This window comes from Sylvia atricapilla, chromosome 29 (assembly GCF_009819655.1).
Source record: "Sylvia atricapilla isolate bSylAtr1 chromosome 29, bSylAtr1.pri, whole genome shotgun sequence".
Taxonomy (NCBI): domain Eukaryota; kingdom Metazoa; phylum Chordata; class Aves; order Passeriformes; family Sylviidae; genus Sylvia; species Sylvia atricapilla.
Window position 1 is genome coordinate 1,680,722 of NC_089168.1, and position 27,110 is coordinate 1,707,831.

Sequence of the window (27,110 nt, forward strand, 5' to 3'; positions counted from 1 at the left end):
GGGCTGCGGCAGCTTTTGGGGACAGACAGCTGCGGGGCCCGGGCTGGTCACCCAGCGGGCCGGGACAGCTCCAGGGACAGCTCCAGGGACAGCTCCAGGGACAGCTCCAGGGACAAACGCGATTTCAGGGCAGACAAAGGCCCGGAGCAGAGCCCGGCCCCGCGGGCAGGAGGGGATTCCTCCGGCGGGGTGACAAGCAGCACACCGGGAACGAGGGGCCGATTGCTCGGGGGGTTCCTGTGTTTGGGGCAGAGGAGGGGTCAGGGGAGCGCCCAGGATGGGATCCTGCGGCAGGATCAGCTGGGTTTGGATGTCAACCTCGCCGGTCCTGCCCGGAGACCAGCACGGAGCCGCAATTCCCCCAGGAGCAGCCGGGGACAGCCGGGAGGGATGGGGACAGCCGGGAGGGTTGGGGACAGCCGGGAGGGATGGGGACAGCCGGGAGGGATGGGGACAGCCGGGAGGGTTGGGGACAGCCGGGAGGGATGGGGACAGCCGGGAGGGTTGGGGACAGCCGGGAGGGATGGGGACAGCCGGGAGGGATGGGGACAGCCGCGGGGGCCGGGGGGGCTGGCAGCCACAGCGCTGCCTCCCCACGCTCATCACGGGCGGAATTAACGAGCGGAATTAACGAGCTGTCAGCGCGAGGGGAGGCTGAGCCGCTGCTCCGAGCGTGACTGGCGCTGGAGACACCCTGGTGACAGGGCTGGGGACACCGTGGTCACTGGGGACACCCTGGTCACAGCGCTGGAGACACCCTGGTGACAGGGCTGGGGACACCCTGGTGACAGGGCTGGGGACACCGTGGTCACTGGGGACACCGTGGTGACAGGGCTGGGGACACCCTGGTGACAGGGCTGGAGACACCCTGGTCACAGGAGACACCCTGGTGACAGGGCTGGGGACACCGTGGTCACAGGAGACACACCCTGGTGACAGGGCTGGAGTCGCCGAGGTGACAGGGACACACCTGAACACAGGGACAGACGGGAGCAGCAGCAGCCAGCCCCGGGGGCACGGTGCCCGTGGGGACACCCAGGTCACAAGGACACAGACGGGAGCAGCAGCAGGACGCTGCGGTGCGGGAGGGAACCCACCGGGGCGAGCACCGCGCCGCCGCCGCTCAAAGCTGCCGCTCTCCGGGGTCGGGTTTGGGCTCCAGAGGCAGCGCCGCTCCCCGCACTGGGCTGGGGCCGCTTGTCCCGGGCTGTGCTGGGCTGTGCCGGGCTGTGCCGGGCTGTGCCGAGCTCTGCCGGGCTGTGCCGGGCTGTGCCGGGCTTTCCCGGGACATCCCGGGTGAGGGGACGGCACCCGGGGGTTTGGACCTCCTGGCCCACCCCGGCCCGTCCTTTCCCACTCCCGTCCTCGGACTGTGCATTGCCAGGCTGCAGAGACATTCCCCATTTCCAGACATTCCCTATTTCCAGTCATTCCCAGCCCGATTCCAGGCGGCACAGCGGTTCCCTGCTGGCCGGGCACAGCGCAGGGGGCTCAGGGGGGCTCAGGGTGTCCCCCGGCCAGGGGACAGGGTGCCTGTCCCACGGTGAGTGCCGTGACCCCGCTGCCGGCTCGGTCCCCGTGTCCCAGCTGAGCAATCTCGGGATAATTCCCTCCCCGTCTGCACGGATTAATTCGCTAATGTGCCTAAAGTGCCCCGACTCGGAGCGATTCCGAGTGATTCACGGCCGCCCCGGCGGGGGGAGCACGGCGATTATCCCAGGCCGGTTCCCGAGGGAAAGCGGCAGCCGGGATGGGGGAGCGCCGCCTCGGCTCGGGAGAACCAGCACACGGCCGCTTTGTCCCGTTCCAGCCCCACAGCGCACACGGGACAAGGCTCTGGGGGCCGGGGGGACCCGGGCTCCTTTCCCACGGTGGCACCGAGGTCACCTGGAAGGCACCGGGGCGGCCCCCGGCCCCGGCGCTGCCGGGGGATGGAGGAGAAGGGGGAAAGCGTTGGAAGGATCAGCTCAGGATGGAAAACCAGACCGGGAACCGCGCTTGGAGAGCTCGGGCTCCACAGTGGGGCCGTGCTCCACCACCCAGGGAAAAGCTGCAGCAGAGGAAAGGCTGCGAGAGGGGACAGCTCTGCCCAGCTCCGCTCCCGGCAGCTCTGCCGCAGGTCCTGCACCTTTCCCACTGCTCAGGGTCCAGAATCCCCCGAGCAGCCCGAGCTTTCCCACTGCTCAGGATCCAAAATCCTGCTCCACACCAGGGTGCAAAGCCCCGAGCATCCCGAGGCTTTCCCGAGCCGCTCCCTGCCGGCTCCAGGGAAGGAGCCCCGGGCCCTTTTGAGCCATTTCTCCCCCCGCAGTTGCCCCCAGCTAAAACTGCGGCGACATTTAATCCCTGAAATGTTCTTTTTTGGCTCTGGCGGCCCCAGGGACCCCGTGTCTCTGCCTTGCCCTTTAAAACGCTGCTCCCTCCCGCCCCGTGATTGATTCTGGGCCCTTCCTTGTGGTAAAAAAAAAAAAAAAAGGGGGAGGAATCAGAATAATAATGAAACTCTGGGCAGCGCTGGGTGAGGAATCCCCGGCCCAGCAGCCCCACAGAGCATTGTGCAAAGCACCAAAATTGGGACTTTTGTTCCCTTTTCTTGTTTGCTCGGGGATTTTTTTTTCTTTCGTGGGTACTCCCCGAAGTTCCCTGCAGTTTACACAAAGAGCAGAGCGGGTTCTGGAGCCCTCCCCACCCCAGCGCCATCCTCCTTGGCCAGAAGGGCAGAGCGTTTAACTGGGAGTAGGTAAATAATTTAATTTACATTTCTATGGCTCCGCTCATCCCAAAGGGCTTCTCAGGCACAGGCCCCTCCTGGAATGCAGGTGTTTGGGCAGGGGGGGCAAGGAACCATCTGGCTGAGTACGTGAGGAGCCAAGGACGTCCGGGCACAGTCCTCCACCAACCCTGCATTCCACGGCCCCTTTTTTTATGTTCCCCTTGAATTTCGGCGAAATCTCCCCGGGCAGAGCCCAGGGGGGAGCAGACACGAGCAGCACGGAGAGAGCTGGGCTGGAAACGCCGGGCCCGGGGTTATCCTGTGGGATTTATTTAACCCTCGGTGCTGGGCTGGAAACGCCGGGCCCGGGGTTATCCCGTGGGATTTATTTAACCCTCGGTGCTGGGCACCACTCACCACCAAATCCAGGGAATCTCCTGAGCTCCGAGGCTCGGGAAGGAGCCGATGGAGGAGCTGGGTTATGGAGAGCCCTGGGCACACCGCAGCCCCTCCGAGAGGGAGCTGGAATCACAGCCCCAAAGTCTGGGGTTACAGGGATAAACTGGAATCACAGCCCCAAAGTCTGGGGTTACAGGGATAAAGTGGAATCAGCTCCAGCTCCCTCCGGGCCGGGGTTACAGGGATACAAATCCGACTGGCTCCTGAATCTCCACCTCGAGAGAGCAGCGGGGATTTCCTATGGCACCGGCATGGCTGGGGGGGACAGGGCCCACCCCAGGGAACTGATCCCTAAACCCACTGGGATGGGTCCCTAAAACCCGTGGGATTAATCCCTAAAACCCAGCGGATGGATCCATCCCAGGGAACTAATCCCTAAACCCACCGGGATGGACCCCTGAACCCTGGGATGGATCCACCCCAGGGAACCGATCCCTGAACCCACAGAATGGATCCCTAAACTCATCTGTACGGATCCACCCCAGGACACAGATCCCCAAAGCCGCCGCGCTCCCGGCGCTCCGCAGCATCCCGAAATCGCGGCTTCCCTTCCATCTCAGCGCGGGTGATTAACAGCCGGGTGTTAATTGGCGCTGCCGCGGGAGGCGAGGGGAGCGGCCCCGCGGTAATTAACGGCGGAGCGAGGGGAGCAGCGGCTCGGAGCCGCGCCCGGCGCATCCCCCGGGACGGGAATGACGCTCCCGGCCCGGCTCGGCCCGGCTCGGCCCGGCTCCGCGGGGTGACCTTGGCGGGCCATCAATCCTCGGCTGCCGCGGCGCACAGCGCCATAAACCGGGAGCAGGCTCCATCCTCCCGCGCCCGCGGAGCCGGGCGGGCACGGAACCGACCCCGCAAAGGCCACCGCGGCCTTTTCCCGCATCCAGCGGGAGCTCCGCCGTCTCCTCCCGGCCCCGGGGGAGAGGAATTCCTGCCCCGAGGCAAAGAGCGGCCGGGCAGCGGCAGGAAAATCGGGAATTGTAAGCGCTGCTGGGTTTTCACTGCTCGTGTGGAGAGAATCGTGAGGCCCCGGGGCTGCGGGTACAGAACAAAGGGCAAAAACAAGAGGAAAAAACAACGATCAAATCAAATCCCCCTCCGTGCTGCCGTCCCCTGCAGCCTCGGCTGTCACCCGGTGTCACCCCCCTGCCCTGGACACTCGGCAGCTCCTGAAGGAACAATCCGGGAGCTTTTCCCGGAGTTTGATCCCCCAGCACACAAACAGACCGACTGGGGAGGGTTTATGGAGCGCACGCAAAACCACAACGGGAAGCTCCGAAACAAAACGAAGTGTAACAATAATCGATCCGAGCTGTGCCCGCTGGATTTGCCGCCCCTCTGGAGTGCCCAGGCCCGGGAGAGGCTGCGGCAGCAGGAGGGAGCCGGGATGAGCTGCTCCAGCCCCGGAATTCCGCGGGGATCCGGGCGGGGACACAGCCCTGGAGCCCACTGGCGCCTGGGGAAAGGGAAACTGAGGCAGACGGCGGCCAGAGGCCGGGCTGGGGACGCCGCTGGTGGGTTTGGGACACGTGTGACAGGACAAGGGGCTGGGCTGGTGCTGTGGGATCAGCTCCTTCCCTGATTTTCCCCGGGAAGAGCCCCAGGGGGGCCGTGCTCGGCAGGGGGACTCCAGCAGCTCCCTGGGCCCCTCCAGCCCCTTCCCAGCCCCTTCCCAGCCATTCCCAGCCATTCCCAGCCATTCCCAGCCATTCCCAGCCATTCCCAGCCCCTTCCCAGCCATTCCCAGCCATTCCCAGCCATTCCCAGCCCTTCCCAGCCATTCCCAGCCATTCCCAGCCATTCCCAGCCCTTCCCAGCCATTCCCAGCCCCTTCCCAGCCATTCCCAGCCCCTTCCCAGCCATTCCCAGCCCCTTCCCAGCCCCTTCCCAGCCATTCCCAGCCATTCCCACTCCCCGGGGCTGCTGGAGCGGCTCAGGTCGGTCCCCACACCGTCCCCCACTCACCACCGTCCCAGGGTCAAAACGACCCTAAAGAAACCCCAAAACAAGAGGGCTGGCTCTCGGAGGGCGCCGAGCCCTGCCCGTGCCGGGCTGGGAGCGCCGCCGTGGCTCAGCCTTGACCTTGGGACGGCCCCACAATCGCACAGAGGATGCCGCGGCCCCATTCAGCTTTTTAAGGCCCTGGAATGGTGATTTCCTTCAATTCAGCGCGGTATTGGGAATGTGCCCACCCATTCACGGAGTGCAGCCTCGGTGATGGCTTTATCGCCTGGAAAAGGGGTTTTTCTGCGGATTTATCTCCCGGGGAAGCGCCAGCAGCAGCAGCTGCCTGCGAAGGGCGGCGGGTCAAAGGCAAAGAGAATTCAACTCACTCGGAGGGGTTTGTCCCCTTGTGGTGACACGGAGGGAAAAAGTGCAGCGAAGTGCAGACCCAGGGATTAAAAACATCCCAAAAATGGGGAGGGGGAATTGCTGAGGGGTGGGAGATCATGGTGGGGACAAACTGAGATCGGTGGGCATTTTGGGGATGAAGAAACGCCGGGGGCTGCCCAGGGAGGCCTGAGGTGTCCCAGGCCCATTCCCATGGGATGAGCCCTGTCCTTGACCCCTCTCTGCTCCCCCCGGAGCTCCCAGACCTCCCCCAGGGCTCCATTTCCCACCCTGCACTTCCCTTCTCTTCCCCATTCCCAGCACCAGGAATTTCCCACCAGTGCCCTCCTCGGCCCCTCCTGCACCAAAACTGGGGTTGTGTTTTCCCCGGAGCTTTGGGCCAACCTGCAGCTCCCCTTTCCTCCTCCCCTGCCCCTTCCCACATCCAGCCGCATTCCCGGCTCCTGCCTGCGCCCAGCCCGTCAGCACTGCGGTAATTAAAGCTTTTAAAAAACGAGAGCAGCAGCAGCAGCAGAAAAAAAAAAAAAAAAAAAGAAAAGAAAAAAAAATCGGCGTTTGCCTCTTTTTTGCCTCTCGGAAGAGCCACCTGTTTTATCGGAACGGGGATTTATGGGCACATTAACGCGGAGCTGCTGCTCCCACCCTGATGAGGTTCTCAGTGACCCTCTTCTCCCCGGAGATTTACGATTTCTCCCAGCACACTCCCGTGCCTGACTCCATCCCGCGGCTCCTGCTTCCCCCTTGCTGCCCCCAAACTGCCTGCGGTGGGTTTCCAGAGGCTGCTCAGTTTCCTGTGGGGCAGGGGCTTGTGGCAGAGGCTCCTTTACCCCGTTTGTTCCCGGGATCAGGCTCGGGGGGCAGACACTGACACGATCCCACAGAATTCCCAGGCGGAGCTGGAGCCTGCCAGTGCACTCTGCTCCCAGATCACGTCGTGGCCACCCCAAACCCTCCCACTGCAGCCCCTGATGAAACCGAGCGGATAAAACCCCCCGAGCGCCCGGAAAACCTTTTCCCAGCAGCTTCCCCCACATCCCACGGCGAGGAGCTGGTTCACTGATGTGGAAACACAAAGCCAAGGTCACCAAAATCCCATCCCGGAGCCGTTTTTCCTGCCCACGCTTCGGGCCGCAGGTAATAAACCCTCTCAGGGAGAGGAAGGCACTGAACTCCTCCTCTGGAGCTCCGGCCGTGGGGCTCTGCAGCAGCAGCCCCGGGCCCCGCAGGGACAGGCTCCAGCCCCAAAAACCACGAGCAGGAATCACCGGGCCCGGCCCCAGAGCCACGAGCGGGGCAGAATCCCCCAATTCCCGGCACCGGGAATGAGCAGGAGGCTCGGGAGCACGGCGAGGAGGGAACTGCAGTGGTGCTGCAGGGCAGGGAGAGCTCGGGGCTGAGTCTGGGAAGGGTCCGGGAAAGGCTCACTCCTGAATCCCGGGCATTGTGGGGCACCAGGAAAGGCTCAATCCCGAATCCCCGGCATCCCCGGGCACCAGGAAAGGCTCATTCCCGAATCCCCGGCATCCCCGGGCACCAGGAAAGGCTCAGTCCCGAATTCCTGGCACTGCAGGGCACTGGGAAGGACACCGGGAATTGCTCATTCCCAAATCCTCGGCATCCCCAGGCACCAGGAAAGGCTCACAGCGAATTCCCGGCGCTCCAGGACAGCGGGATCAGCTCCCCGGGGACTCTGCAGGTGGTGGCAGCTGAGGCAGGAGCCGCACAGCAGAAGGGAAAAGCCACCAGGGGATCCTCGGCCCCTTCCACGCCAGCCTTGGGTCACCCAAAGCCGCCCCGGGGGTCAGCTCTCACCACCGCAGCGGTTTTTCAGACAGAACCTTTCCTTTGGGTGTTTACTGCCACTAACGCCGGGTTTTGGGGCAGAATCACTGTTTAATCTCACCACTGCGGGGGGTTGAGACAGAACAGCTCCTTTGGCTGTTTAATCTCACAAATACGGGATTTTTTCGGCCACAGCCGCTCCCTCGGGTGCTCATTGTCTCAGACGCGGGTGTTCGCAGCCACAGCCGCTGCCCCCGGCACCGAAGGGGTTTCGGCGGCCGGGGCGATGCTCGGAATTGCTGGCGATGGTTCCGGTGACCACAAACCCCTCCCAGCCCCGCCCCGAGCGCGGCCACGGGTTATAAAAACGCCGTTTTTTGTAAGTGCCGAGGGCAGCGGGAATTCTGCGGCCGTGCCCCGGGGAACCGGCCCTTTGTGCTGCCGCAGAGCCCGGCCCCGGCTCGCCTCCTCCGTATTGTCTGCACCCTCCTTCCCAGCGGCGATCTGAGGGCTGGACTGTTTGTATTGTCTTAATCCGGCGCATAAAAAAAAAAAAAAAAAAAAAAAAAAAAAAACTAAGGGAAAAAAAAAAAAAAAAAAGAAATAAAGACTCGCTTGAGCACAACAGCTGGGCCGAGCGCGGGGAAGGAGCGGCGCTGAGCAGGTGTTAAACGGGATTTCGGGAGGCTCGAGAGGGGCGGGATGAGCCCGAGCCGGCCTCAGCCTCTCCCAAAAGCCGGGATTGGCTTTTCCGCCGCTCACCGGGAGCGCGCCTTGGCCAAAATCCAGCGCAGGGAACGGCCCCGTTCCTAAATCCAGCGGCGCTCGGAGCCTGAGCTCGGCCGGCCTCTGCTCCCAAAGGAAAAGCCCCGAAGGTGTTTCTGTCTGTCCCTGCCCTTCCAGCCCCTTTACGGACCCCAAACCCAGCCCCAAACCCGGCCCCGGGCAAGGCTCTCACACGGAACAACCCGGCGAGAAACCCGAGCGAAAATGTCAGCAAAATAAAAACCCACCCCGAAGGTAAAACCCCGCGCGTTCCTCTGGAACACAGGAATAAAGGTGTTTATTCCTGCTCCCGGCACTGCTGGCGCTCAGGACACGCTGTGTCCTGTTTGCCCGTGCTCCGGCATTCCCGGCATTCCCAGTTATTCCCAGTATTCCCAGTATTCCCAGTGATCCCGCCGGCAGCGCCGCGCCGATCCGCGGTGCCGCAGAGGGCGGAGCGGCCGCCGCCAGAGCCCAGCCCCGGGGACCGAAAGGGACAGAAAGGGAGAGGAAAACAGGGAGAAAAAAAAGGCGGGAGAAAAAAAAAAAATAAGGGAGAAAAAAAGGGAGGAAAAGGGAGGAAAAAAAAGGGAGGAAAAGGGGAGAAAAAAAGAAAAAAAAAAAAAAAAGGAGGAAAAAAAAGGAAGGTAAAAAAAGGGAGATTTGGCTGCTGGGGCCGCGCTGGGCCCGAGTGGGGAAAGGGACTCGGGAATCAAACCCCGATTATTTGGGTGTTAGATAAAAGCAGGGCACAGGCTGGGGTAAAAGGGAAACCTCCCCGAGCCTCTCCAGCCCCGGATCCCCTCCTCAGCACCGGGATAAACCCCGGGCACATTCCCCCACCTCCAGCTTGGGGGCTTTTTAAAGCGAGGTGACAGCTTGGCTGGATTTTAGAGCACAAGTTTACAGAAAATCCTGCAAGCTCAGGCCCCTTTCCGAGGGCTGGATAAATCCTTTCCCCTGCAGCCCCATCCCCGCTGCGATGCTGATTCTGGGATATCCACGACGCTGATAACGAGGCCTTTGTCAGAGCCGCGGCTCCGAGGAGTAAGTGATTTGTTCTCACAGTAAAATAAAAAGGATTTACAATTGTCTGGGAGCAGCAGGCAGGGGAGCGAACAGCCCTGACTTCCAAAGGCTGCCTTTAGCGCCGGGGAATGTCGCCCTTGGCAGGACAGCGCCCGGAGCCGGAGGAGCTCCAGCGCCAGGGTTCGGCGGCACTTTGGGAGCAGAGCTCCAGGCTTTAGGGAGGAAGGAGGCAGCTCCCGCGGGGATAAACCCAGCCCAGGCCGGGCTCGGCTCGGCTCGGCTCCGGCAGCACGATTTGCGTTTCTGGGACACAGCAGAGCTCCAGGGCAGGGCTCGGCTCCGCTCCTTGGCTGCCAGAGCCTCCAAATCCCGGCGGGAAGGAACCACCCCCGAGAGGGCACGGCGCAGCTCCTCCGGGGGATTGCTGCAGCCCTGACCCAAAAAACACAAACCCGCCCTCCTCGTTCGCTGCTGCTGCGGGAGGCGCAGCCCGGGAACAGCGAGGCCCCGGAGAAAACACCGAATAAATACCGAATAAATACCGAATAAATATCGAATAAATACCGAATAAATCACAAACGAGAATCCCGGCGCAGTCGGGGGGGCTCCACAGCCGCCCAGGGGCACCAGGGACAGCCCTAAACCCTGAGAGAAACCCTGAGGAACGCGGGGCTGGGGTGGCCTCGGGAGTGCCACCACAGCGCCAGTGTCACCCCAATGTCACCCCAATGCCAGGGTCACCTCAATTCCAGTGCCACCACAATGCCAGTGTCCCCCCAGTGTCACCCCAATGCCAGAGCCACCTTGGGGTCAGTGCCACTCCAATGCCAGAGCCACTTTGGGGTCAGTGCCACCCCAATGCTGATGCCACCCCAAAGCCAGTGTCACTGTGAGCCCAGTGCCACCCCAGCGCCACCCGCCCGCGGCTGCAGCCCTCGGGAAGAAGCCTGAAGGAGAAGGGAGAAGCCTGAGCTGGGCTCTGCAGCACAAAAGCCTTTCCTGCAAGGACACTGCGGCACGGCGCTTCCAGGAGCTTCCCGCCTCATTCCCGCCTCATTCCCGCCTCATCCCGGTGTCCCCTGGGAACACCACGGCAATCTCCCCTCCCGGGGCTCCTCCCGGGGCTCGGGGCCGCTCCCGGCAGGGAACGAGCGCTGAGCTCGGGCCGGCGCCCCGCGGGAAGCTCCGGGATGCTCCGGGAAGCTCCGGGATGCTCAGGGATGCTCCGGGAAGCTCCGGGAAGCTCAGGGATGCTCCAGGAAGCTCCGGGATGCTCAGGGAAGCTCAGGGAAGCTCCGGGCAGCTCAGGGAAGCTCCAGGATGCTCAGGGATGCTCCAGGAAGCTCCGGGATGCTCAGGGAAGCTCCAGGATGCTCAGGGATGCTCCAGGCAGCTCTGGCATTCCCGGCTGGAATTGGGACACGCGGGGGGCTGCGGCACACACGTGCTGCACAGGAACTGCCAAGGAATCCCAGCCAGAGGAATGATAAAGATTTTAACTTACAGGAAATGCTGCTATTAAATAATATTTAAGTCTTAATTATATTTTAAACCGGCCATTTTAGAAAAAAAGGAGTTCTATTACGGTGCTTTTGTAGTTAAAGGTCTGTCAACATTTCCATTTTAAACCTTCATTTCTAGGGGGTTTATAATTTGGCCATAAAAATTCATTCTAGGCTGGAACTTGGCAAACAGGGGCTCAGCCTAGGAGCAATATTTTTTATTATCCAATTTGGTTTAAATTGGTTTGGCCGTTTTTAAGTTATAGGAGTGTAAAAAATAAACGTTTACTGGTTTCAGATGCCTTCTCAAGCTTATTATTATTCAAAATTAGCCTTCCCCCTCTCCCCACCTCCAAAAATACCTTCGGCGAGAGGTGGGGGGATCATTGGGCCCGCTGACAGTCCAGGAGTTACGGCTCAAATTAATCCCCTCCTTTTCCTGCCAAGAGCCCCGGAGCTCCCGGAGCCAGCCCCGGCTGCATGCCGTGCTGCAGCTGCTGCGCTGCAGGGCCTGCAGCTGCCGGCAGGGATTGCATTCCTCGGGGAGCCTGCATCCCTCTGGGAATGGAGTCTGCATTCCTCTGGGAACCTGCATTCCTTGAGGAATGGAGCCTGCATTCCTCTGGGAGCCTGCATTCCTCGGGGAATGGAGCCTGCATTCCTCTGAGAACCTGCATTCCTTGAGGAATGGAGCCTGCATTCCTCGGGGAATCTGCATCCCTCTGGGAACCTGCATCCCTCTGGGAGCCTGCATTCCTCGGGGAGCCTGCATCCCTCTGGGAAAGGAGCCTGCATTCCTTGAGGAAAGGAGCCTGCATTCCTTGAGGAAAGGAGCCTGCATCCCTCTGGGAATGGAGCCTGCATTCCCTGCCTGCATGCAGAGCTGCCGCAGCCCTCTGCAGCTGTGCAGGGCCTGCAGCCCGGGGCTGCAGCTGCTGTCAGGGATTCCCTGTGGGAACAGGAATTTCCCTGCATTCCAGGGAAACCAGAGGCCTGTCCAGGAGATGCTCCTCGCTGGGCTCCCAGTGAAAGCTGCAGCTGGGAAGGAGCCGGGGATGGGCAGTGAGGAATTCCTGAGCTCCAGGTTTCCCCTGGGTTTGTGGAGCAGCCCCAGAGCCACCTGCAGGACACGGCTGAGTGTCCCCGCAGGCTGAGGGGACAGCAAAAACGGAGCAAAAACGGAGCACAAAGGAGCAAAAAGGAGCATTTTATCCCTGCTGCATTGTTGGTTCCGTGGTTCCTGTGTTACCTCGGGCTCCTGAGGGGAGCTTTGGCACCGCTGGGGCACCTGCAGGGCTCAGGTGGGGGCTGCTGCCAGGGACACCTGTGCCTGCTCCCTGGTGACACAGAGCCTCCAGAGCCACCACAGAGCTGTGGTGTCCTGGTCACCTGAGTGACATGGCCACCGCGGTGTCCTGGTCACTGCAGTGTCCAGATCACCCGAGTGTCCTGGTCACCGTGGTCACACCTGGTCACTGCAGTGTCCTGGTCACCGTGGTCACACCTGGTCACTGGGGTGTCCTGGTCACTGTGGTCACACCTGGTCACCGTGGTCACACCTGGTCACTGGGGTGTCCTGGTCACAGCACTGTCCCTGACCCGAGGGCAGCACAGTGGTGTCTCAGGTCACATGCTGTCCCAGCTCACTGTGGTGTCCCCAGAGCTGTAACAGGTGTGTCCCCACAGCCCACGGTGCCCACGGCCACCAGGGCAGAGCCCCAGCTCTGGAGAGTGGCCCAGTGCAGCCCAGTGCAGCTCCATACAGCCCAGTACAGCCCAGTACAGCCCAGTACAGCTCCATACAGCCCAGTACAGCCCAGTACAGCTCCATACACCCCAGTACAGCCCAGTGCAGCCCCATACAGCCCAGTACACGCCAGCGCAGCCCAGTACAGCTCCATACAGCCCAGTACGGCCCAGTACAGCCCCATACAGCCCAGTGCAGCCCAGTGCAGCCCCATACAGCCCCATACAGCCCAGTGCAGCCCCCTGCAGCCCCATACAGCCCAGTGCAGCCCAGTGCAGCTCCATACAGCCCCATACAGCCCAGTACAGCCCAGTACAGCCCCCTGCAGCCCAGTGCAGCCCCATACAGCTCAGTGCAGCCCCATACAGCCCAGTGCAGCCCCATACAGCCCAGTATAGCCCCATACAGCCCAGTATAGCCCCATACAGCCCAGTGCAGCCCAGTACAGCCCCGGGCAGCGTTTCCCCCTCCGCACACCCTCCGAAGGGAACGATCCAGGCTGGTTTGGATCCTGCAAGGCCAGAGCCCGGCCCAGCCAATGGCAGGAGCTGTTTGGGGCCTCATCCATTACTGGGCAATAGAGATTTAAGGGATAATGGCCATGGCAGCAGAGTATACAAAGCAATAAACTGCTTTTGAGGTTGGTTAAATGCCAAGTGATGCTGAGGCCTCGACGCCATAAACATTATTTCTATTATATGACAAGATAAGAGGATACAATAAACCAGCAAGAAGAGGAGGGGGGGAGAAAAAAATCATTTTCTGGCCTCGTGAAAAGTTCTGGGCTCGGCGTTTCCTGAGCGCTGCACAAAGCCCCGCCGAGCACGGGGTTAGGGGAATAAACTGGGAAATTAGGGGGGTTTAAAAAGCAAACGACTGTCTGAGGAAATGGCCTGGATAACGGGGCCCCAGGGGTGATTTGTGTGCCCTGTGCAAGGGAAATGCTGCGCAGGGAGAGCGGCAGGGCACCTCCTGCTCCCTGCTGAACATATCCAATATATCCAATATATCCCATACTGTGCTGCTCTGGGCAGCAGGGCTGGGACAGGGCTGGGACAGGGCTGGGACAGGCCTCACCGAGGACAGTCCCCCACCCTGGGGACCTGGGGCACCCGCAGCCCTCAGCGCTGGCACCTGCTGGGCCCCCGAGGGGCTTTGGGGCCGTTTTCCCCGGGGAGATGGAGCCAGACACCGAGAAACTTCCCTGTGGGCCCTGAGGCAGCAGCCAAAGCTCCTCTGGCTCCAGAGCTGGGCTCCGGGTGCCTTAATGAGCCAGCTAATTCCTGAATTAACGAGGTGGAGCTGTCCCACTGCACAGAGCTGGGGAACATCTCCCAGTTCCTGCAGCAGTGCCCAAATTCCCTCCAATTCCCTGGTGGGGCTGTCCCAAACCTTGGGAACACTCCCAGTTCCCCAATGTCCAGATTCCCTCAGACCTGGGGGGTTAATTAACCCCCTAATTAATGACCTGAGGCTGTCCCTCTGCCCAAAGCTGGGGAACACTCCCAGTTCCAGCCCTGGAGGGATGGAATCCCGGGCTCTGGAGGGTGATCAGCAGCACACAGCCGGGATCACTCCAGCAGGAAATCCCGGCTCCATGGAGGCATCCCCTCCAGGGCCATTCCCGGGCCATTCCGGGACCACTCCAGGGCCATTCCCGGGCCATTCCAGGGACATCCCGGGACCATCCCGGGGCCATTCCCGGGGCCACTCCAGGGCAATTTCCAGGGCCATTCCGGGACCACTCCAGGGACATCCCGGGACCATTCCGGGGCCATTCCCGGGCCATTCCGGGACCACTCCAGGGCCATTCCAGGGCCATTCCCGGGCCATCCCAGCCCTGCTGCCCTCCCGGGACAGGCCCAGCCCCATTCCCGGGGCTCAGGGAGCCGGGGAAGGGAAATTCTCCACCTGTCCTCGCGGGAAAGGCTCCGGGCGCTCGACCTTGGGCGGGATCTTTGCCGCAGGGCACGTTCCGAGTCAGCTGCTGGCAGGGGACACCCGGGAGCATCCCAAAATAACGCCCCCGCAGCCCTGGCAACCCCAAACATGTTGACAGCAGCGCTGGCTGCCGGGGCAGCACGCACAGGGAGCTGCAGGGCTGCTCTGGGGGCCCCAGCAGACCCCACTGCACGGGAACGGGGAAAACGGGGGAAAAAAAGGATTTAAGGCAGAAAAGATGTGCTGGCATTGCACGGGGAGGATCCTCAGCCCTACAAACCCATCCCAGCACAAAGCACCGCAGCTCCTCTGGGATTTACAGCGACAGGCTCCGAGCCCTGCGGGCTCCCGAGGGATCACCTGATCCAGGAGACAGCTGGAATGGCACGGGGAGGATCCCCAGCCCACACACCGACCCCGAACCCCAGCCCAGCCCGGAGATCAGCCCCGGCAGAGCCTCCCGTGGGGCTGGGCTGGATCCCTGTCCCTGCTGCGCCCTGAAGGACGCTGAGGAAAAGCTGCCGAGGTCAGGCTGGATCCCCATGAATCACCAGGATCCAGCATTTCCATATTAACATGAGGAATTGTCGGAATTACCCATAAGCAGCAGGCTGGAACAGCCAGAGGAGGAAGCAGCCACCTTTATATGTCATTTGTGGGAGATTGTGGGAGATTAAATTTAAATACATTGTTGTTTGCCTTAATTGCTTGTTTGAAGCCGATTTTAAGGCCGTGTGATTGAAGGGCTCACACCATTAAGTGCTCAAACACAGCTAATACATTTTATAAATGGCCTGCACAATTTCACAGGCAAAGAAGTTTCAGATAAAAAGCAGCCTCCCAAAAAAAAAAAAAAAAAAAAAGAAAAAAAGAAAAAAAGAAAGAAAAAAGAAAAGGCAAAAGGAGGAAGTTCACCTGCAAGGGGCAGGGGAGGATCTGGGTGAGGCTCGTGCCACAGTGACCAGAAAACTGGGAAACCCTAAATATGTGTTCCTGGAGTCCCCAGGAGCCCCCAGGTGCGGGGTTTGACCCATTTCTGTGCTGTAAAAAGAAACAGCAGCACAGATCCCTCAAAGGACGCTCCCTGGGAATTCCCTTTAATCCCAGTTAAAGCCCCACGGGAGGCAGGAAGGTGTGGAACATACTGAGGAGCTGGACACACACAGGGTCCTTGGGATGGATTGTCCTTCCCAAACCCATCCCAGCCTGGGAATCCAGCACAGCCTGGAGAGCAGGGCCAGCACATCCCTTAGGATCTGACTCAGAGCCACGATTCCCCCCAAAAATGGCATTTTTGAGGTCTCAGGGCTTCAGAACAGACAAACAACCCCAAATCCTGCTGGGCTCTGCACAGGGCTGTGCTCCCAGGGCAGCCCCAGCTCCCAGCAGATCCCACTAAACCAGCAGGAATTAATTCCCTGATTTCCCAGCTCCCAGCAGATCCCACTAAACCTGCCCCAGTAGCAAATCCACGATCTCCCAGTTCCTCCCAGTACCAGAGACCCCCTGAGCTCAGCTTTGGGACAGCACTATTTCCCAGGAAATGGAAAGAGAATGGGATGGGAGCAGCGTTTTCCCTGGAAAATGAAGGAGAATGGGATGGGAAGGTGTGACAGGAGGAGGATGAGGATGGGGATGATGGGAGGAGGATGACTGGAGGAGGATGAGCCCCCCTCCCCTCCCTGACCCCAGAAAGCTCCTCACTGCCCCGGGGAGGAGAAGCTCCCAGCGGGAAGGACGCCCATCCCGAAATAGCCTTTTGGGGAGCGTTTGCCCATCACCTGTCACATTCCCAGCTGCTCCTGGCCCTGCGGGGCCGGGGTGAGGCCCAGCCCCAGGGCAGAGCCCCCAGCCCCGGGGGGAGGGTTCCCGGTGGGATTATCCCGTGGGACAGCAGCTCAGGGATAAGGCAGCCCCCATCCCAGTGAGCACCAGCGCAGAGGCGTTACCTGCCCGCAGCCCGGGGCTCCGCACACGAAGGGCCGGTCGTCACCCATCCTGCAGCACCTGGGGAGCAGAGAGCACAGCGAGTCCTCAAGGGCCCTCAACAGCCCAAACAGCCCCAAAATACCCCTGAATAGCCCCAAATACCCCTGAACGGCCCCAAAATACCCCTGAACAGCCCCTGAACAGCCCCGAACAGCCCCTGAACAGCCCCAAAATACCCCTGAACAGCCCCAAACATCCCCACAGCAGCAGCCGGAGCTGCCCCTCTGTTTCTCAGTGCCCTGGGGTGGGGATTATCCCAGCCCCAGGGTCAGGATTTGGGAGGGGCTGGGTGGGATTTTACAGCTGGAAGGGAACCCAGAAAGGTGAGGGAGGTCCCCATCAGCCAGAGGGAGCTCCTGCAGCTCGGGGTCACCTCCTGCAGGGGGGAGCAGCAGCCAAACCCCCCCGGCACGGCCCCATTTACGGGATCAGGGAGAACCCTGGGATCCCCAGGGATCCCCAGAGCCGGCCCTGGAATCCCCACACACTCCAGCAAACCAGCAGGGACAGTGGCAATCCAGGGGAAAACAGAGTGCAAGCGAGCAGCCATCAAATAAATCCAAGGCCTCTCTCTGCACCGGTTATATTTTCAATGGGAGAGAACTAAAATTTGTCATTTAATTAATTAAGGGATTATAGGAGTGGTGCTCCGTTTTACAAGGCAATAATCGGGCTCCCCAGTGGGTAAACTACAAGGCTGATGGCAGGGGCAGTTTATCACGGATTACAGCCAAGGATAACAAAACACTCACTCCTATTATGCTACAAGTGAAGCTGCTCTCATTAATAAAAAATAAGAGTAAATAAAGTGAAACCCTCCCCCCTCCCCAGTCTCCAACTGGAGGAATAACAACGGGTCCCTGCAGCCGCTGGTGCTTTTACAGCAGGGTTTGAAGGAGCTGCAGTGAAGCAAACGCTCTCCCTCGGGGGCTCCTCCTGCCCCCAGAGGGGACCCGGCCCTGGGACACAGGGGGCTGGCAGCCCCGAGGGGTTGGGTATTTTTAGGAGCTGTGTGAGAAAGAGCTCCAGGAATGCGGCAGGGGGAGTGGCAGGAGCTCCTGCTCCCCGGGAAAGGGATGGATGAGCTGCTGGAAGTGAACAAAACCGGGGCTTTTTCTGCTGCAGGGGGTGAACTCCCTCCCCTCAGCCTCAGCAGCGAGACCCACAGGGCGAGGAGAGAGGAGCTGTGACCCCACAGAGATGGGGCTGTGACCCCACAGAGATGGGGACTGTCACCCCACAGGGACGGGGACTGTCACCCCACAGGGACGGGGCTGTGACCCCAGAGAGATGGGGGCTGCCACCTCACAGAGATGGGGACTGTCACCTCACAGAGATGGGGCTGTGACCCCACAGGGATGGGGACTGTCACCCCCCAGGGATGGGGACTGTCACCCCCCAGGGACAAGGACTGTCACCCCCCAAGGACAGGAGGCAGAGACCCCCGGCGCTGGGCTGGATTTGGGGCTGGATTTATGGAGCCAGACTTCAGGAGCTGTGCAAACAGGGATGGGGACAGATGCCCCTGTCACCCACAGGGATGGGGACAGATGTCCCTGTCACCAGTGGCACAGGCTGGCAGCCAAAGCCCTGCCTGGCCCAGGGGGAACAAAGCCACCCAAACATCAGGAACGGCCCCAGAAATGCCACAGGAGGTGGCAGAGCAGGGGACAGCAGCAGGAAAGGCAAATCCCACCCGAGCCTTGAGGTGACACCAAATGTGGCTGGGGACAGAGGCAGGACACTCCAGCCTGGGAACTGGGGGTCCCCCTGCACCCCGAGCTGCCGGCTGGGTCACCCAGGTGTCACCCCGGGCAGGGCAGGGCGGCAGGAGCCTTTGGCCAGCCCTCGGCACTGGGCTCGGCACGCGTGTGCCCAGATTTATGTCACACTTAGCGGGATAAATTCCTGCCATCAATCCTGCGCTGGGGAAGGGGCCGGCTGAGGAGCTGATTGGCGCTGGCGGCTCCTCCTGTCCCCTTCCGGCAGCCGGGGACGGTGATTCACGGCTCCGGTGGCTCCGGTGGCTCTGAGCACGGCCGGCGAGGAGCAAAGGCTCACACACATCGCTCACACAGCCCCCACGGCTCGGGGGCAGCTCCAGGGGCGGAATCCGCACCCAAACCAGGCTCGGGTGGGGAATCTTCCCCCTCCTGACCCGCACGGCTCCCCTGGGCTGGCTGGAATGACACCCAGGGCGTGCCACAGCCCGCTGAGAGCCCTTTCCTGCGGCCAGAGCTGCTCCAGAGCCCCGGGGATCCCCTGATCCCCCAGAGCTGCTCCAGAGCCCCGGGATCCCCTGGGATCTCCTTCCCACCTTTCCTGCGGCCAGAGCTGCTCCAGAGCCCCGGGATCCCCTGATCCCCCGGGATCTCCTTCCCACCTTTCCTGCGGCCAGAGCTGCTCCAGAGCCCCCGGGATCCCCTGGGATCTCCTTCCCACCTTTCCTGCAGCCAGAACTGCTCCAGAGCCCCGGACAGGACAGGAGCTGGGCACCTGCCGTGGATCCAGACACCCCCGGGATCCCCTGATCCCCGGGATCTCCTTCCCACCTTCCCTGCAGCAGCTTTAGCTCCTCCCCAGAGCTGCAGCCTCCCTGAAGGTGGTTCCCACCTGACAGGGCTCCTGGGCCAGGAGAGGCCAGGGGAGGCTGCCCCGGCTCCAAGGAGAGGCAGAACATCCCCTGGAGCCCGTCCCCTGGGCCGTTTGTCCCCCAGTTCCCCGGAGCCCAGCCGCTGCTGTCCCCACGGCCCATTGACCCCAGAGCTCCCCAGCCGGGAACAGCAGCACCAACACCCGTTTTCCTGGGCCCGACATTCCCAGAGGGAATGCTGGGGGCCCTGGGGAGGGATCAGCCCTGTCACGCCTCAAGGACAGCGATGGCAGCACAGGCTGGCCCCACGGGTGTCCCCAGGACGGCGCACGGCCACCCAGCCGAGAAATCCCGCCGGGAAGCAGGGCAGGAGGAGCAGGACAGCGTTTGCAGAGCCCCGTGGCACTTGTGGAGCTTTCCCCCCGGTGCTGCCCACAGCCCCGAGCTGGGCCCTGCAGGAGCGGCCCTGGGGCTGGGGACAGCCGGTGACACGGGAGGGTGACAGCCGGCTTTGTCACCACAGCCGTCACACACTCTGGATGTCACACACTCTGGATGTCACACACTCTGGATGCTGTGTCGGGGACACTCCCCCGGGGCTGGCCAGAGCAGGACTTGAGGCTGGAAGTGTCTGAGGCCAGGATTTGGGATTCTTTGGGGTGTCTTTTGGTTTGCCCGAGCCAGGAGCAGCTCACCCCTGGGCGCTCCCACTCTCCTGTGCCCAGCTGCAATCCACTCGGGCCTCTGCATCACCTCGAATCCCCAGGGGAAAAAACCCACAAAACGGCAAAAAATCACCTTTTCCTTAAACCTCAGCGTGAAGATGGAGGAAGCTCCCTGGACCTCAACTCTGCTGGATGCTGGGGACAGAGCTGGGCTGGGGAATGCTCTAAAAATAAAAGGTTCTATTGTTGTCCTGGCACGTGACTGTGCTGCAGGAATGTCGGTGCCCAGCACTGGGGCACTGCAGCTCTGGGAATGCACTGGGAACGCACTGGGAATGCACTGGGAATGCTGCAGGGCCCAAAAAACACCCGGGGGGATGCAGACACTGTTGTGTGCCAGCAGGGATCCCTTTTCCAGCTGGGATCCCCCTCAGGACAGATCCCTCTCCAGGACAGATCCCTTTCCATACAGATCCCTCTCCAGGACACATTCCTTTCCAGGACAGATCCCTTTCCATACGGATCCCTCTCCAGGACAGATCCCTCTGCAGCAGTCTCTCCCCTACCAGCACCACCACGGTTCTGGGCTCTGCCCATAAATCACAAGGATAAACTTTACACTAATGCGACCACAAAATTAAAGCTGAGGGCTGCTCCAAGCCAGAACCAAACCCACAAGAGCTGCGAGAGCCACCTCCTAAAAATAGGCTCAGCCTGAAGAGGCACCAAACCGCGCTGCTGGCAGAGCACTGCACAGGCACTGCACCCTGAGGGAACACCCAGACACAAACCCTGAGAGGAACACTGAGACACAAACCCTGAGAGGAGAGGAACACTGAGACACAAACCCTGAGGGAACACCCAGACACAAACCCTGAGAGGAGAGGAACACTCAGACACAAACCCTGAGAGGAGAGGAACACTGAGACACAAACCCTGAGAGGAGAGGAACACTGAGACACAAACCCTGAGGGAACACCCAGACACAAACCCTGAGAGGACACTGAGACACAAACCCTGAGAGGAACACCCAGACACAAACCCTGAGAGGAACACCCAGACACAAACCCTGAGAGGAACACTCAGACATAAACCCTGAGAGGAACAGCCACAGACAAATCCCGAGATGATAAAGGCTCACACACAAACCCCAAGACGATGAAGGCTCACACACAAACCCTGAGGTGAGATGAAGGCTCACACACAAACCCCGAGGTGATGAAGGCTCACGCACAAATCCCAAGGTAAGAGGAACACTCACACAAACCCTGAGGTGATGAAGGCTCACACACAAACCCCGAGATGATGAAGGCTCACACAAACCCCGAGGTAAGAGGAACACTCACACAAACCCCGAGATAAGAGGAACACTCACACAAAGCCCGCTGCCCTCAGACCTGCAGGAACAGGCCCAAGCAAAGGTGCAGCTGGAGGTGAGGTGCCTGTGCCAGGAGGCAGCCCCACAGCCCTGCCAGGCCATGATTTGGGGCACAGAGCCCTCGGGAAAGGAGCCAGGCAGGGCTGGGGCTGTGCAGGAAAGCTACAGCAGCAAGGCAGGCACGGGGTTTTACCCACAAACTGCCCCAAAAGCAGGCAGCCTCCAGCCCGGCTCAGCCCAGGGCAGAGGACAGGGCTCCTGGGGTGTCCCTGCTGTCCCCAGAACTCAGCCCGGGGTGCCCAGGCCTCTGCCCAGCGCTGGGAGCCCTGCCAGCAGCAGCTCCTGCAGCCCCAGCACAAACAAACCCATTCAAACACCAACTGCTCCAGGCACGGGCAGGGGGAGCAGAGAGCCACAAGAAACCAGATTATTACGGATGGCTGCTGCAGCCTCGGGCTGCCAGCAGAACACACAAACCCCGGGCAGTGCCAGCCCCAGCAGCACAGGAGGGGAGGCAGCCCCAGGGCCACTCCCAGCCCCCGGAGCAGCCCCACAGCTCCTGAAAAGGGCAGGAAGGAAGCAGGAAAGGCTCCTTCTTGTTTGTCTGAGGGCAGCCCGGAGCTTCCTGAGCCTCGGGATGGGCTGGGGGCAGCAGGGCCACCGCGGGAGGGCAGGGACAGAGCCCTGTCCCCTCCCTGTGCCACCCTGGGGACAGCAGGGACACCCCAGGAGCCCTGTCCCCTCCCTGTGCCAGCCTGGGAGGGCAGGGACAGAACATTGTCCCCTCCCTGTGCCAGCCTGGGGACAGCAGGGACACCCCAGGAGCCCTGTCCTCTCCCTGTGCCAGCCTGGGGACAGCAGGGACAGAGCCCTGTCCCCTCCCTGTGCCACCCTAGGGACAGCAGGGACAGAGCCCTGTCCCCTCCCTGTGCCACCCTGGGGACAGCAGGGACACCCCAGGAGCCCTGTCCTCTCCCTGTGCCACCCCGGGGACAGCAGTGACAGAGCCCTGTCCCCTCCCTGTGCCAGCCTGGGGACAGCAGGGACACCCCAGGAGCCCTGTCCCCTCCCTGTGCCAGCCTGGGGACAGCAGGGACACCCCAGGAGCCCTGTCCCCTCCCTGTGCCACCCTGGGGACAGCAGGGACACCCCAGGAGCCCTGTCCCCTCCCTGTGCCACCCTGGGGACAGCAGGGACAGAGCCCTGTCCCCTCCGTGTGCCAGCCTGGGGACAGCAGGGACAGAACATTGTCCCCTCCCTGTGCCACCCTGGGGACAGCAGGGACACCCCAGGAGCCCTGTCCCCTCCCTGTGCCAGCCTGGGGACAGCAGGGACAGAGCCCTGTCCCCTCCCTGTGCCAGCCTGGGGACAGCAGGGACACCCCAGGAGCCCTGTCCCCGCCCTGGGAGCACTGATCCATCCCCAGAGGAGGGAAGAAGAACCAGCCCCAGCTGCTCCTGACAGAAGGCAAGCCGAGCAGCAGGGCTGGGGCTGTCCTGCCGGGCCCCTTTGGCCCCTCGCTGTCGCTGTCCCTGTCCCTGTCCCCGTGTCCCAGCCGGACTGGGAGGCAGCAGACCCCGGGCACAGCCTGCCCCTGGTGCCCGCAGCTCTCCTCCTCCCCCGGCCGGGATCCACCCATGGAAATTGCGAAAGACTTCCAGTTTTGCAGGGAGAGGCCCCCCGGGCGGCGCTCGAGTTATTTCGGGGTGTGAGGGACGGAGGGAGAGCGTTTGCTTTGTGACCCAAAGGCGGTGAGAGCTGAAAACCGTCCTGTGGGGAAGGAGCCAAGGGCCCGGGCCACCAAACCCGCTCTGGAGGCACAACTCCCTCACGCTCCGTGGGCTTGACAAAGCAAACCCAACCCGGCTGTATAAACTGGAATATTGGCAGGGTTTCGCTGGAAACAAATCCCCCCCAGCCACAGAGTGCTCAGCGGTGAACCTCTGCCAAGCCCCAGCGTTTCCCCCGGGGCTGGGCTTTCCTTTCTGAGCCCTCCCTGGCCCTCAGCCTCGGGGTGCATCCCCAAAAATCCCGGAGCTCACTGCCTCCGGGCTGTGGAGAGGCGCAGAGCCTCATTTCTTGCCTGGAAGTGCCTTAAAACAGCCTCGGAGCGGCACAGAACCTCACGTCTGGCCCTGGAGTGACTCCAGAGTGACTCCAGAGCAGTTCCCGGGCTTTGGGGAAAGGCTCAGACCTCCCGGGAGGGGACAGGGGCACGCAGAGTGTCCCTGGCACAGGGGGACACGGTCAGATGGCACAAACAGAACAAACCCAGCCAGGGGAGGCTTTGCCCACACACAAAAGCTTTTTCCCTGCACTTAAAGCAACAAACCTCTGCCCCGGGGCTGTTCCCAGGGACGCTGCCACCAAAGTGTCCCCGCTGCTGCAGACTCCTCAGGACCCGTGTGCAGGAGGCTCAGACCCTGCTGAGGGACCAGCTGTGGGCGATGTTCCCTGTCACACCGTGTCCCCTGTCACCTCACGGGGGGAAGGATAAATGGCTTTAGTCGCCGTGGGGAAAAAAAAAAACAACTGGGACCGGGCAAGGGGAGGTTTTGGAGCCTCGGGTTTTGGGTTTGCTCCTCCCCAAGACGCTCAGGATCCCGGTTCCAGGGCGTGGGGAGCACCAAGGGCAGCGTCCCCAGGGAGAACCCACTGCTGCTGCTCTGCAAACCCTGCTTATAACCAATCCCTGCCAAACGCCCTCAAAGCGGCCTGGGAGTGTTCAGGGCTCCCTCAGCAGAGTGCCAACCCCAAAGGGTCTCTGTCCAGCAGCCCTGGAGGAGCAGGAAACGCAACAGGAACCCGAGAGCAGCCCCCAGCTGCTGCCACGGCTGTGTCCTGCTTCCCTCCGGGCTCCAGGTGGGACAGGGACCCTGCAGGATGTCCCTGAGGCCACCCAGACAGGAATTTGGGAGCTCCCACAGCCACAGCAGCGAGGCTGGGCACTGCCTGGTGGCACTTGGTGGCTCCAGGACCTTGGGAGCAGCCTCCAGGAGCTCCCAGCCCTGGTTAAACCCAGAACTCCCAGCCCTGGTTAAACCATCAGCTCCTCTCAGCCCTGGTTAAACCCAGAACTCCCAGCCCTGGTTAAACCCAGAACTCCCAGCCCTGGTTAAACCCAGAACTCCCAGCCCTGGTTAAACCCAGAACTCCCAGCCCTGGTTAAACCCAGAACTCCCAGCCCTGGTTAAACCCGGGGCTCCCCAGGGCCACGACCTGTGCCTGACTCCAGCAAAAAGCACGGCCCAAACTGCCCCCAGAGCTGCAGGAAAATCTCTTTCCTTCCTCAGGCAGCTCCCCCGGCAGCAATTCCAGCGGCAGAGGCTGGAATTGCCCTGCCAGGCTCCGGGGTGGCCTCGGGGCCATCCATCTCGGGCCGTGCACAGCCCGCAGATCTACGGCTGCACGGGGAAATAACTCAGAGTAATTCAGCTTGACGGGGGGAAGGAGAGGCCGGGGAGAGCCGCCGCTGCTCTCCCAGCCCGGGTAATCACCGCCGAGCCACGGCGGCCTCGCACACAGCAGTATTTTACCTCGGAAATGCCTGAGTGACCCAGAAACTGGAGTCCCATTTCCTGAAATTATTTCACCACTTCAGAGCCCTTGTTTCAATGAGAGCTGCTGCAAACGAGGCATGAGAGGCCCGAGCTGAGCTGAACATATTTTCCCTGCCAACGCGTGAGGATGGTTTGAAGGGAAGGGAGAAGTCAGGGCTGCCCGGGGCGAGGAGTGGGAGAGCCTGGGAGGGAAAGGAGCACCACAGGCCAAATCCTGCCCCAGAATTCAAATGACAGAGCCCGGGCAGGGCACACACTGCTCTGCCCATCAAACAAACCTTCTGTCCCACCTGCTGTGGTCCCATCCCGCCCGGGCACTTCCCTTCATTCCTGCCGAGGCTCTTACGGTGCCACTGTTGGCTGCAGGAGCCCTAAAACTCCGAGAAATCCTCCGGCAGGAGGTGTGCAGTCAGGGCTCTCGGCTCGGCCGTGTTCTGGGGAGCAGAGCTGCCGTCCCCTCGGCAGCAGCTCCCACAGCCCAGGGGTGAGGCTTTCTCAGGGCTCCCGCAGGGTTTGGGAACAAAAAAACTCTTTTTTCTTTTTTTTTTTGGAGATGCCAAAAAACACCATGAACACAAAGGCAAGGTGGCGACCCTCCCCAGGGAGGGGACACCCCTCGGGAACTCCTCAGCTCATGACAGCTCTGCCCCACTGGGATCCTCCCCATTGGCTCAGCGCTGGGCACTGCGGCTGGGCACAGGGACAGCTCCAAAATCCAACGGAATGTGTGGACAAATCTCCCCAGCCCTGCTGCCACACCCTGTCTGCCCCCGGAGCGGCATGCTCTGCCCTCGCACTTCTAGGACCCAGAATTAATTAATTACTGAACTCATCCCAGGAATCCTGGCACCCAGCTGTCACCTCGATGACATCTGCCTCTGCTCCTCATCCAGCCCTGGCCTACCAACACCCAGAATAAAAAAAAGGGAATTTTCAATATTCCCACTGCAGTGTCTGCCTCTGCTCCTCATCCAGCCCCATTCCCCAACACCCAGAACAACAAAAAAAGGGAATTTTCAGTATTCCCACTGCAGTGTCTGCCTCTGCTCCTCATCCAGCCCCATTCCCCAACACCCAGAACAAAAAAAAGGGAATTTTCAATATTCCCACTGCTGGAAGAGCAGGATGAGCTCCCGAGCCTGACCACAGATCCCACCACAACAGAGGAGGAGAAACCTTCACATAAATTACATAAATTACATTAATTAGCAGAACTTTCCCTCCTCACAGCAGCAGTTCACTGTCATTTCCCAGACTTTCAGCAGCACAGATGTCAGCGCCCAGGGACAGCACCCAGAGAAGTCACACAGGATTCCAAGCAGGAACGCAGACAAAAGCTGGGAATGCTGACTGAGCCCATTCTGAGTCTCTCCAGGCCGATTTTCACACACCTCCAGCCCAAAGAGGAACCCCCTCTGTCCCCAGGCCCCTGGGTGAACCCACCCTTGTCACCCCGACCCCACAAATCCCCTCAGCACGACACTGGGAACCCCGGGATCACTGGGAAGGGGGAGAAAATAATCGATGAATTGCAGGAAGCAACAGGTCCCCAGTGCTGAAGGCTTCTCACCAAAAGGCTCAGGTTCTTTTCTGGCAGCGTTTCCTGCCTGGCTGCAGCACAGCCCCTGCTGGACCAGGGGAAGAGCACTTGGGGGAATCTGGCCTCGATTCCCAGTGCCAGGAACAGGAATAGAGAAAAAAAAACAAAAGGAGGAAAAAAAGGAGAAAAAAAAAAAAAAAAAAAGAAGGAAAGAAAAAAGGCCTCAAGAAAGTCCGAGGGATAAATAAACCCAAAGAGGCGCAGCAGCATCACGTGGGATGCAGCAGAAAGGAGTCCAAAGCCAAATCCAAGCCAGAGCTCCTTCCCTGACACACAAAAGCAGCCCGTGGGCACGGAGCCTGCTCCAGGGAGCCCTTCCAAGCACGGAGCTCTCCCGGCCCTCCCCGGGATGCTGAGAGCAGCTCCAGGAGGAGGAGGAGGAGGGAGGACTCCCGTCCCCAGGCACCCCACAGCCCTGCCTGTCCCCACCCCGCTGCTGCTTCCTCTCTCCCACTTCCCCATTCCCCAGAGCCCGGGGGATTCCCACCCCAGGGCCCTCAGCCCCGCTCCGGCCCGGCTCAGGGCATTTCAGAAGACACGGGACAAACGCAGGAACGAGAAGCTGGAATTGTTTTTTAGCCAGTTTGACTTTGCCATGGCCCTCCAGGCTGCCCAGGTGTGCCCCAGGCAGGAGGGACTCCTGCACCTGCCCAGGTGGGCTCAGCACCTCTGTGTGTGCACCTCAGCACCTCTGTGTGCCCCTGAGCACCTGTATGTGCACCTGAGCACCCCTGTGTGCCCCTCTGTGTGCACACCTGAGCACCCCCATGGGCACCTGGGTGTGTACCTGTGCTCACCTGAGCACCCCTGTGTGCCCCTGAGCACCCCCAGCCACCCCCAGGGACCTGCTGGGAAACGCTGCAGGGCCCTGGGGAATCAGGAACCCGGGAAAGCAGAAATAAAACAGAAACCCCCGCCAGAGACAGGCCCTGGGCAGGGCAGGGCACTCAGAGCGAAAGGGGAATCTCGGGGGGAAGGTTTGACACACTCCCAGAGTTTGTGTGAGCCTTTTCCTCCTCCTGACACACTCCCAGAGTC

At 61.1% G+C, this 27,110-nt stretch overlaps 1 protein-coding gene across 1 annotated transcript in view; it reads right to left on the reverse strand.

Moving 5' to 3' along the window:
- The window catches only part of LOC136372706 (cyclic AMP-dependent transcription factor ATF-7), a 46,739-nt gene that overhangs the window by 16,944 nt on the left and 2,685 nt on the right, over window positions 1-27,110 (reverse strand). Inside the window, exon 2 of the mRNA XM_066337434.1 lies at window positions 16,237-16,294. Within this exon, the coding sequence (XP_066193531.1) occupies window positions 16,237-16,284 (48 nt within the window). The 5' untranslated portion in view covers window positions 16,285-16,294. The remainder of the gene's footprint in view (window positions 1-16,236; window positions 16,295-27,110) is intronic.